Consider the following 12,044-nt stretch of genomic DNA (forward strand, 5'->3'; position numbering starts at 1 on the left):
TTAATGCCACGTATTAATCGCATGTTATTGTTACATTTAATATATTACTTCAAATTTACTAAGAGTTTTAATCTGAAAATTTAAATTTCAGGAAATACAGGCAAATTTTGACTATATTTTTTCCCATTAGTTTCTGATTGAGATTTGTAATTCATGACAATTTCAGGAAACAAAATAAGGGGATTACATTTAAAATCAGAACAAAAAAATTAGGAAGTGGATTTATGTTGATGGGTTTAATTACGTGATCTTATGGATTTATAGTTGTATTTGTTCAACATTGATGATTATATATAATTATGATTATATATTAAAAATTCATAATTATATCTTATTGAACATTAATATGAAGTATGAAAAGAACAATTTACTGGAAAAAAAAAAGAAAGAAAAATAAAAGAACAACTTAAATGAGACGGGGGCATGGTTGCTCGTATGTTTTCTCTCATCCTGTCTCGCGACCACGCTAGTCTCATATTTAAGTGCGCCGCTCAGCCCGCTTTTACTAAAAGCCTTCTATATTTTCACCCGCTCTTCTTCTCCTCCCAGTTTTCGGCTCTGCCTGGCCTCCGCTCGTTGCTGCTCCTCCAGCCGTCGTCCTGCGCCTGCTCCTGCAGCCGCCGACTTTTTCATTCAGGTAAGTGTCCGAGTCCGTTTCCTCATTAAAAATCCCTTTTTACATTTTGCTCTGTCACTTTGTGAAAACCTCTCCGTCAATGCCATGACTTAATCATTTTTAGTGGCCAATGGAGTCTGCTTTGATTCCGTTCCCCACTATCTTTTATGCTGTTAACTGTTTTAATGGTATTAGTATTTAATGTTATGCGGATAATTAATAATGGATTGATTTGAAATGGAGGAGTTGAAAGTTGACGAATTAATTTGTTTGTCAGGTGCTAACATACAAACACTTGATTGCAGCAGAAAATGAGGAAGAAAGTAGATGAACGAATCAGGACTCTCGTTGAAAATGGTGTCAAAACAAGGCATCGTTCCATGTTTGTCATCATTGGTGACAAGTCTCGGGACCAGGTCTCTTCCTCTCTGACACTATATCATTTACTGAGACTCACAAACAAACATGATAATTATTTTTCCTTTTTTTTGGATAATTTGTTCCTAAGAATCAGACCAAAGCTGTAAAATTTGATTTGAAGTGAAGCAAAAGGGTATTAATACAACGTGAGTTTTTAAAGTTGCCTCCACCTTGTGCAGATTGTAAATCTCCATTACATGCTTAGCAAGGCCCAGATCAAATCCAGGCCAACTGTTTTGTGGTGTTACAAGGACAAACTTGAACTTAGCAGGTTCATTATACAATTATCAACGAGTCAATGCCATGTTATTTTGTTTTTATGATTCTTTAAAAAGAACTTGCAGTAACTTGATTAAGATGATTATGAATGTAGCCATAAGAAAAAACGTGCAAAGCAGATCAAAAAGTTGATGCAGAGGGGTCTACTGGATCCTGAGAAAGTTGATCCATTTTCACTGTTTGTAGAAAGTGGTGGATTAACTTATTGTTTATATAAGGATTCAGAAAGAATTCTTGGTAATACGTTTGGAATGTGTATACTTCAGGTAACTTGCTCTCTCGTTCTTGGTAGTTATTTTTCTGCTTCACCCCTCTGTATCAAAACAAGTTTAACATTTTCTTTCCTTACAGGATTTTGAGGCTTTGACACCCAATCTCCTTGCAAGAACAATAGAGACAGTGGAGGGAGGTGGGTTGATTGTGCTGCTACTTCGTTCTCTATCCTCTTTAACCAGCTTGTACACCATGGTGATGGTATGATCATATATTCATCATAATTATTATTTTTCATCAGTTTTTAAATTTCATGTGGTTAAGTGTAGAATCTTCTTTTATTTGTTCACATTTGGTCTTTGAGTAGCTATAAGCAGGAATTTGGTTCCATGTGATTTCCCCCCTCTTTTCTTCATGCCATGAAGTTTGTAAGATCCACTATAGATTGGTGTGTTCATAGGCTTACTGTCTTGACTCTTGAGCATCAAATATTAGCCTTTCCTCTCATATTCATGTTGATGGAAGTTTATTTTAGAATAGCGAAGAAACACTAATTTTCTGTTGATGATGTTTTGGGAATGTTTCATTGCCCTTATCCTCTGATGCCCCATTCCGCTTCTTTAAAACAAGAAATTTATCAATATTATTTTTTCCGACATGCACTTCTATTAAAAAACTATTACTTATCTTATTATTCTTATGTTTAAAGTCCTGTTAAGAGCAACTTGCATGTGTTTTACTCACTGTAGGATGTTCATGATCGATTTCGAACTGAATCCCACTCTGAGGCTGCTGGGCGCTTTAATGAACGCTTCTTACTGTCACTTGCTTCGTGCAAGGCATGTGTGGTCATGGATGATGAACTGAACATATTACCAATTTCATCCCACATGAAGTCTATTACCCCTGTTCCCTCTAAGGAGGTAAAGTTATTGCATTCTTTTCCCTTTTCCTTTTTCTTGAGAGTTGGGGTGGGTGGCCAGGGTTATTGTTGTTGATGTCATTCTGATGTTTATCAGTATATGTATTTGGAAAGGCCTTTTTGTTACTTTTATCTGTAAGTTATTGAGAAGTACAAGAGATATAAGATATTTCTTCTTCTTCTTCTTTTTCTTTTTTTTTGGTAGGTTGGATTCTTAGTTAAATGTATGATTATCTTGGTTAGTCTTTTAAAAAATATACGATGTGAATAGTTCTCTTTCCTCCCTCAGGTGCATAATGGGAAGATGCTTCTTTTGTTGTGCTTTCTACAACATTAAATGACTTTGAATGCTAAGATATGGATGCAGCCTAATTTTCACACTTGGTCTTTCATTGTTATACATATGAAGAATGGAAACAGAACATTAGAGGAGATAATGGTAATTATATGATAATTAGGAACTGAGGATGAACATAGAAGTCTTCAATTATTTAATTGGTTCTATTTTGAATTGAATTATCTTTTTGTTAGGCTTCAATTATCTCTTTGCTATGCTTATGTGATCCTTTTACTAGCTATCTTTTTATTTTGAATTAACTTTTCTTTTGGGCTCTATATAAAGCCGTCAATAATTAGGGTTAAGGGATTATAGATGCTCTTGTCTATCTAGCATCCTCTCCTTCCCTTTTCCTTCTATATCTCCCTACTTGTACTTGCCTTTGTTATTTGCCTCAAGTTCTAAATTGTATACACAACCTCTCATTGTTCGTCTTAGATGCATATTCCGGGGGGAGGGGGTTTGGATACTACATCCAACACCCCCAGAATGTAAGTTCTCTGAAAGATTGTTTGGGTGGAAAAACTTTTTATTTTTTGAAAGCCCATCCACAAAATCTAAAAGCCATGGAAAAGTCAGTTTGGAAATGCAAGTAGAATCTACTTTTTCTGTTTTAAAAGTCAGTTTGGCAAATGTGCTTTTACCATTTAGAAACCAAACACCCTTATTCATGGACCTATTGTTATATTTCTGTGTCTATTTTCAGCACAGCTTTGCATATATGTTTTTATTTACTTTTCAGATAATTCATCTTCGTATTTGAAGAAATGCCAATCTAACTGATTGTAGTTCATTAGTATTACATTGTTTGTTGAACATATTATCAAAAATTGTCATCCAGAGATGTATTGGATTTTGTTTCTTCTCCCTTACCCCTTTTATGCAGCTAAGGATGCGAAGCTGGTGGTAGATACTTCTTATTCTGTGTCTTATGTTGTAGGACTCTGAGGGACTCTCAGAATCAGAACAGGATCTAAAAAACCTGAAAGAACAACTAAATGAAGATTTCCCAGTTGGTCCATTGATTAGGAAATGCTGCACACTGGATCAGGTAGGATTTTGTCTACCACAGATTTCATGTTCTCCTGTGGCTGATCAATCTGAGCCCTCTATGCACTAGATGTGCGTGCTGAGTTTTTTTTTTCCTGGTTAACTGAATAGGGAAAGGCAGTCATCACTTTTCTGGATGCAATTTTAGATAAGACACTTCGTAGTACTGTTGCCTTGTTGGCTGCTCGTGGCCGTGGGAAATCAGCCGCCCTTGGTTTAGCAATTGCTGGAGCTATTGCTGTGGGGTAATGTGCTTTATATGCTTTCAGATGTGCAAATATATATATATATATATATCCATTTAAGATATATCTGATAGCTCCCTAATCATGTTTGGATATCATATGAAAATTATCAATGATGTTTTGAGGGAATCTATGTGATCTGCAGAGATAAACTAGCTTGAGTCTCTTATGCTATCTATTCTGCTTTCTTTTTCCTTTTTTTTTAATTTTTATTTGAAGGATATCTCATCATTCCCCATGGTTGTACTTCTTCCCTCTTCTCTGTAATAGTATTTCTTATTTGATTCTGTATATTTTTTCTGTGTAGTTATTCAAATATCTTTGTGACTGCACCCAGCCCTGAGAACTTGAAAACTTTATTTGAATTTGTTTGCAAAGGTTTTCAAGCACTTGAATATAAGGTACTCATTCTTTCCCATCATCGAATTATTTTCATTGTTGCTTCATCACTAGATGCTTTTAGTTGCAAATGTTCTGGGAAGGGGAAATGGGCAGTTTGTTTTTTTAACGGGTGGGAGTTGTTGGTAATGCTTTTGGTAATCTCTTTAAGCATATGGTTTAGTCAATTGAAAAATCATGGCTTATTGCCAGTGTTGTAGTTTAGCTTCCTCTACTTTTTTTCCCTCTCGTTTTGGGGAAAATGTGAGCAGCAGGGACATCTCATATAAACCTATTATATTTCATTTTATACATGGGGATCTAATTTGAAGATTACGTTTGATATCCACATCCTTAGCGTATCTAATGTGATATTTTGCTATGATAATGCCCCATGTCTTCGGTAAATAAATCTACTAAACTAATCTCATCTTATTGGTGTTTGCTGTACGTCTTCATCAATCAGATACTGACTGAAGGTTTCATTCATATTTGAATGAAGTCTTGATGAAGCCTTCTTTCACTTAATATTTCTGAAAGCTCTTTATAGTATTCGAATTGATTCTCTAAAGTAGCTGCATAATCTTTTCCATATATGTCGGTTTTGTCTCCCATTCTCTCTTGCACTCCTCTGTTTTCTGTATATATCAATGAGAATACTAGTTAAGCCTTCAAGTTTCCACACCATTTTCATTCTGTTCTCTGTTTGTCTATTGAGTGGAGTACGTTGTAAGTACTAATTATTATGTGAACAGGAACATCTTGATTATGATGTGGTGAAAAGTACAAATCCAGAGTTTAAGAAAGCTACTGTAAGGATCAATATTTACAAGCAGCATAGACAGACAATCCAGGTAAACTCATTTCTAACATTCCTACATGAATACATAAAAAGCCTTTGATGTGTTAATAAGAAACTTCTTGTTCTATTGAGGGCACTTGAAAAAGTATTTCCTTAATTTCTTGCAGTACATACTTCCACATGAGCATGCAAAGCTTTCTCAAGTTGAGCTGTTGGTTGTTGATGAAGCAGCTGCTATTCCACTGCCTGTTGTGAAGTCTTTGCTTGGTCCATATTTGGTCTTTCTGTCATCTACTGTGAATGGGTATATGCCTTTGCTCAATTCTTAAAGTCGTTAACAAATATTTTGTCTATTTTTTTGAATTGTTAATTGTTAATTTTTCTTGCCTTTTAAAAATAAAGTTTGATGTGTCTCAATAGTTTTATAATTTGCTCTTGATGTGGTTTAATTACTGACAAGCTTCTCCCCCCCCCCCCTTTTTTTAAAACAAACCCATGGAAAGTTATGAAGGTACAGGACGCTCGTTATCGCTAAAACTTGTGCAGCAATTGGAAGAGCAAAGTCATGCGTTATCTAAGAATGCAGAAGGCCCTGCTTCTGGTACTTATGCTCTTGGCTTTTTAGAAGTCAATTTATATAAGCAATATGCATGTCATGTGCTGTTCAAGAAGGAAAGACAATCAAAGTGGATTATTGTGACACTAAGGACTTTTGGATTTCGATGATTCAGTTGACCATAGCATGCAGCTCTTTTGAGGTCCCTGTGTAGATGTGTTTATATAATGTTTGAGATTTGTATTAAATTTTGAATGCTTTCGTTCAGGTCGTCTGTTGAAGAAGATAGAACTTAGTGAATCAATCAGATATGGTTCTGGGGATCAAATTGAAAGTTGGCTCAATGCTTTGCTTTGCCTAGATGTTGCAAATTCTATCCCTAATCTTAGCAGGTTATCCCAAGCTTTTCCCCCCATGGTGCCTTTGTAAGAAGATAACTTTTTTTTTTTTTTTTTTAAATTCTCACTTTAGGCTCTTTTTTCTGTGTTCAGATTACCTCCTCCCAGTGAATGTGACCTATACTATGTTAATCGGGATACCCTTTTCTCCTATCATAGAGATAGTGAATTGTTTCTGCAGGTAAAGCAATACCATTGATGTTTGTAAGCTTATTATTTATATGATGCACTAAAAAGTATTTGCATCTTGCAGCGAATGATGGCCTTATATGTTGCCTCTCATTACAAGAATTCTCCAAATGATCTGCAACTGATGGCTGATGCTCCAGCACACCACTTATTTGTTCTCCTTGGTATACTGGATTTTAGGTTCACGTTAGTCTTTCTTGGACTATTATTGGTAGAATTGAAAACTGGTGTCTGTAATACGGAGGGGTAGAAAATGGAAATTTATTTCACCATAGTTCTTGGGGACACTAGCATTTTCCACATTCCCAACTTTACTCCTAACTATCATTGCTTTAGTTTCTCTGTTTATATATGCATGACTTGTGCAGTTGTGCTGGACTTCTAACGGATTTGTATAATAGGTCCTGTTGATGAGGCAAGGAATCAACTTCCTGATATCTTGTGCGTCATCCAGGTTTGCATCTTTGGCTCTTTTTGCTTGGTTTACTGTCTCTGTTCTGACAAAATCTAACATATTCAATCTTATGTTCTCCTTCTTGTCTTTTCATTTTTTTAACGTACAAAAGAAATTTAATTAAGAGGAGAGAAGGAATAAAGAAGAGGACAAGATAATCTTGATAGTGACAAATAATAGAAACATTAGTACATAATAGATCTTCTATCTCTTTTCGTATTTCACTTGAAAAGAATGGTTTGCAAAAGCCTAAAGAGGCCATAAACACTGTCTTGTTCCTCATGAAGTCCATTCAGATCATTTCTCTCTAAGTCCATTCTTGCTCTTGCTCAAATCTCCGAACTTGACGAGAAGAAGCTACTCCAAAATCCAAATTACTTGGACGACCGAAGTCCAAGGTTTACCAAGCATAAAAATGCAATCATTCGGAGTTTCTACCTTAAGTTATTTGCTAACAAATTTTCACTGTTAGTTTTACTCATTACCTTGTTATGCTAGCAGAAAATAAATGCAGCGTTAGTTTTTAAATGTAGCAGAACAAACATAACCATTACATGACATTTCATTTCTGTGATGCTGGATTAATGATGCAGTATTTATGTGAGGACTAGAATGTATCCATTATTTAAAATGCTAGAAGCATTTGATTCATCCTTGGCGAAGGGTGCTTATCAATTATCTAGACAAGATTTGTGCAACTGCTGTATTCTTATTATCTGCAAGCTATGTCCCTGCACTTTATCTTTCCTCACAAAACTGATAATTGCATGAACTTATAAAGTACTTAAGTGGTGTCAGCACGTGGAATTTCCTTTGCTTGTTATAGTTTTGCTTGGTGTTAACTTTATGTCCATGATTGGTTGTCTTTATGCTTATGCTTATGCTTATTATCCTTTTCCCCTTTTTGTGACAGGTCTGCCTTGAAGGGCAGATATCTCGTCAGTCAGCAATCAGAAGTTTGAGTGATGGCCATCAACCTTTTGGAGACCAAATACCTTGGAAATTCTGTGAGCAATTTCGAGACACAGTTTTTCCCTCGCTTTCTGGGGTTCGCATTGTGCGCATTGCTACCCACCCAAGTGCTATGAGGGTAATTTTTGTATTATGGCAATCTAGCTAATTGTCCTGTTTAACCAAATTCTTCCATTGTATTTTATCCTCATCCTCTAACTCTTACACATTTTCATTTATTGCAGCTTGGATATGGTTCACAAGCAGTCGAGCTTTTAATACGGTGAGGGCATGGCTGTTTCTTTGCTTCCAGTGCAGTAGGATCCTCCAGTTTGATGATATTTGCAACACCTTCTCTTTATAAGTATGAAGTGGACTCAAAGCATTGACATCTAGTATTGTCTGCAGTTATTATGAAGGACAACTTACTCCTATCTCTGAGATGGATGTTGAAGATGCAGTGGAGGCTCCCCGAGTCAGAGTTACGGAAGCTGCTGAGAAGGTCTGTTACAATAGTTATTTTCTGGATAGTTTTGGATTACTTGATATATTTCTGAAGAGTTAAGTATAATGCTCTTATGTATTTATATCGCTAGGTAATTTGAGGTTCAACCTTTTATCTTTAAATTACATGTTTTTTCAATTTGCTTTTCCTGATGCTAATATGATTACAGGTTTCTCTGCTTGAAGAAAATATAAGACCTAGAACAGATCTTCCACATCTGCTTGTACATCTACGTGAACGACGCCCAGAGAAACTCCATTATATTGGTGTCTCCTTTGGGCTAACTTTAGACCTTTTTCGCTTTTGGAGGAAGCATAAATTTGCTCCCTTCTACATTGGCCAGATTCCAGTTAAGATTAATTTATTCATTTCTTCTTCAACAATGGACTATGGTACTGCATATTTATTCTTAAACTGACTGACTGATATTTTTCCCCAACTGAATAGAATACCGTGACTGGTGAGCATACATGTATGATCCTAAAACCTTTGAACAATGATGAAATTGATGCTGATGGATCCGATCAATGGGGCTTTTTTGGTCCGTTTTACCAAGGTGGGTTCACTTTACTTTGATTTTATGGTGTATTCAATATTTGTGATGCGTTCTGTTTTTACTGATGATTCTCTTAAGTCTTAATAATTTGTAGATTTTAGACAAAGATTTGCTAGACTTCTGGCTTCCACTTTCCGTGAAATGGAATACAAGCTTGCTATGAGGTTAGAATTTACATATTTGATTATTCAGTGCTTGAATTTAACATGGACGTTGATGCTTTATAGTACCTGAACTGTCACATCCTGGTACAATTTTTGTTGTGTCAGATTTATTAACGGACAAGATCTTTTTTCCACTTTCTTGGCTAACATTTCATGGCCTGGTTTTTTAATAGTATTGTGTATTGTGTGAAGAAAGGAAATGGTTTTTTTTTGGGTATTGATTTTTATGAACTGACATTTGATCATTTTTATTTTTTTTAAAGAAGTGCAATTTGGATATTATTCTGTTTAACCCGAGTTTTGGCTTTCTAGTGGTAGCCTGAGTTTCTCCCAAAAGGTGGGGGTTACCGGGTCTTAGTATCCTAGTATCATACGTTGAAATTGTTCCCCGGTTCAATGTTTGTTTGATTGTTTTCCCTTCTCGTGTTGTTTTTCTCATGGAAGTGGTAATTTTTCAGTGTCTTGGATCCAAAAATCAATTTCATGGAGTTAGAAACTGCGAAAAACTCTGGAAAGTCTTTGGGGCCAGTTAGAGAATATTTATCACCACATGATATGAAGCGTCTAGAGGCTTATGTTGACAATCTTGCTGACTTTCATCTGGTAAGATCTCCAATTGTGGATGATTGACATTGCTTAATAATTTTTTGACATTAGCAAATACGCAGGCTAAACTATAACTTAGTTCAGCATGGTTATTCATATGCTCCCTCTGGTCCCATGTATAAGTTACAAATAACCGAGTTATGTAGATTAAAAAGTTCATTAAAGTTGGTTAAAACCATAAAATGTGTAAGAAATTTTTTTCCTTTTTCTTTTTTCCCCCCAAAATATGCCCTTATTTAAAGGAGAGGATGAGAGGGAGGGAGAATGAGCGGGGAAAATAGATGAGAGAGACGTAATTAATTTGGGGGTGAAAATGAAAAAAGTGAATTAAATTAAGTACAACGAGTAACTTATAAAAAGCACCAGCCTTGTACCAAAAATTGTAGCTTACATGAAAGATTTGTTTGGTTCAAGGCCAGTTGACTGATTCTTTTTTTCTACTTGATTTTGCTTCAATATGTAAAAATTGTATTGGGATTTTTTTTTTTTTGGGGGGGGGGGGGTGTTGGGATTCCACTTGCAATTCCAGTTGGTTCTTGAACTGATTCACAGTGGAGGCCTCAATGTTAACGCAAATGTAATGCACCCGTAAAATACTGCTGAGGTTGTAATGACTCTCAATTTAAGGTCCTTATTATGGCATAAATCTGAATATCTGATTTTGTTATGCGATATGAAATGGCTCCAAGTGTAATCTCATCTTCCTCTTACAGATCTTAGATTTTGTTCCTATCCTTGCACATCTCTACTTCCAAGAAAAGCTTCCGGTCACATTGTCATATGTTCAGGCTTCTGTGTTACTCTGCATTGGTCTACAGAATCAGAACATTTCGTACATTGAGGTGTGTTTCTCAACCTACTGATTTCTGAATCCTACTGCCAGATATGATCTAGAAGAGTTCTAGATTTTCCTGAGTCTGAAGTTTTGGTCAGTTACCATGACTTACAGCTATATAGTTGGAGTAAATGAGTCACTCTGTAACTCATTGCTTGATTTGGTCTGTGTTAGAAATTCATAGTCTCGAGTGATATTAAAGCAGTTTCATCTACTAATCAAACATTTAAAGATAAAATTGTGTTCTCTTACAGGCACAAACGAAGTTGGAAAGACAACAAATATTGTCTCTCTTCATAAAAGTTATGAAGAAGTTGTACAAATATCTACACGGCCTTGAATCCAAGGAGGTCGAGTCAACGTTGCCACGACTGAAAGAAGTAAGTTAACTGATAGTGGGTATACTATAGCATTTGGTATGGAGCATAATAATATCGTGTGATCTATGTAGCTGATTTTATTTAAAGGAATAATGTCTACTATTGTTGTTGATACAACTATAGCAAGACTTCTATTTAAGGGGGAAAAAACATATATAGCATGACTTTACATGGGATGATGCTTTTAGCTGGCACAGGTGGCAAGGTTTTGATGAGTGCCTTCCCTGCATTTGTACTTGTTTCTACAGTTGTCTTGATCCCCGTTTCATGTCCATGTGCATTTATACTTATTTGCACCTCTCTTTTTAACGGAAGATTTTTTTTTATCTTTGTCCTTAGATTGTCATGGAACCCCATAGTGTTTCTGTCGACGAAGATCTTAACAATGCAGCTAAACAAGTCGAGGTAGATTCCTTCACACTCTTTTTCTCCCAGTCTAAGATTTTAACACCCATCTTTGTTTCCAAGTAGCTCTAACTTTGCATGATTACTTTTATAGGACGACATGAAGTCAAAATCAGAAGCAATCTTCACTCCTGAATTACTCCAACGTTATGCTATTGCAGACGAGGAAGCTGATCTTGAGAATGCTTTGCAAAATAATGATGGAAAATTACCCACAGGTGGGCTAATTAGTGTAAAATCCAGCAGGAGTGACATAAAGCCTGAAAAGGAAAAGGGGAGTCATAAGAGTGACAAGAGACGGAGTAAAGATAGGCATGACAAATCTAGCAAAAGAAAAAGAACTTGAATATGAGATGGAGCCAAAACCATATGATTACAGGATTAATGGCACGGAACACCGAACTTTTTGATCCAAATATAGATCTCACTGATAATTTTTGATACTTTCCCTGCAAAAACGGAGGAAAATGATACCAGGAGGCATCAGATAATGGATTGGATTTGCCCGTTTTGGTCTTCAGGGTAGAGAGGAATCATTTGTTTATTTCAAGAGCTGATGTCTTGTGTCTTTTTGTTCGTTGTACTGGGAAATTGACCAATATTAAGGCGTAGTTGGTATTGAAATTTTGATGCGACCCCTCAGAGATCCAAATTTTGATTTTTTTTTTTTTTTTGTATTGTATTTCTTTTAGCAATCGGCACGTGACTGCAAAACTAGTGTTGAGCTTAAGTTAATTCATATATCTATAGTGGTCTGCGAGACTATTGTTATGACTACCGTCG

General features: G+C 35.9%; 1 protein-coding gene across 3 annotated transcripts; it reads left to right on the forward strand.

Annotated features, from left to right (window-relative positions):
* Positions 1 to 504: 504 nt before the first annotated feature.
* Positions 505 to 12,016, forward strand: LOC114714503 (RNA cytidine acetyltransferase 1). Of its 3 annotated transcripts, none has more exons than XM_028899241.1 (27): positions 505 to 637; positions 894 to 1,032; positions 1,216 to 1,307; positions 1,410 to 1,581; positions 1,667 to 1,789; positions 2,278 to 2,451; positions 3,728 to 3,838; positions 3,949 to 4,082; positions 4,390 to 4,483; positions 5,216 to 5,314; positions 5,430 to 5,566; positions 5,766 to 5,863; positions 6,087 to 6,210; positions 6,310 to 6,397; positions 6,470 to 6,569; positions 6,807 to 6,859; positions 7,773 to 7,949; positions 8,056 to 8,093; positions 8,219 to 8,312; positions 8,485 to 8,664; positions 8,763 to 8,871; positions 8,966 to 9,035; positions 9,494 to 9,638; positions 10,355 to 10,483; positions 10,731 to 10,856; positions 11,196 to 11,261; positions 11,356 to 12,016. In XM_028899241.1, the coding sequence occupies exons 2-27, from the start codon at positions 928 to 930 to the stop codon at positions 11,605 to 11,607; spliced, it is 3,090 nt and encodes a 1,029-aa protein (XP_028755074.1). In that variant the 5' UTR covers positions 505 to 637; positions 894 to 927; the 3' UTR covers positions 11,608 to 12,016. The 3 variants fall into 3 exon arrangements, with proteins under 3 accessions (XP_028755074.1, XP_028755075.1, XP_028755076.1); XM_028899242.1 differs by having other exon boundaries at positions 922 to 1,032; XM_028899243.1 differs by having other exon boundaries at positions 925 to 1,032.
* The last annotated feature ends 28 nt before the right edge of the window (positions 12,017 to 12,044 follow it).

The sequence above is a fragment of the Neltuma alba genome, unplaced genomic scaffold (assembly GCF_004799145.2).
Source record: "Neltuma alba isolate B1F8T4 unplaced genomic scaffold, ASM479914v2 tig00011509_pilon, whole genome shotgun sequence".
NCBI classification, from domain to species: domain Eukaryota; kingdom Viridiplantae; phylum Streptophyta; class Magnoliopsida; order Fabales; family Fabaceae; genus Neltuma; species Neltuma alba.

Excerpts from the sequence above, each read along its gene's own strand:
- LOC114714503 (XM_028899241.1), top strand. The coding sequence starts at position 928 with ATGAGGAAGAAAGTAGATGAACGAATCAGGACTCTCGTTGAAAATGGT. Across the intron at positions 1,790-2,277 it reads GCTTGTACACCATGGTGATG|GATGTTCATGATCGATTTCG; the intron begins GTATGATCATAT and ends TACTCACTGTAG. Across the intron at positions 10,857-11,195 it reads CGTTGCCACGACTGAAAGAA|ATTGTCATGGAACCCCATAG; the intron begins GTAAGTTAACTG and ends CTTTGTCCTTAG.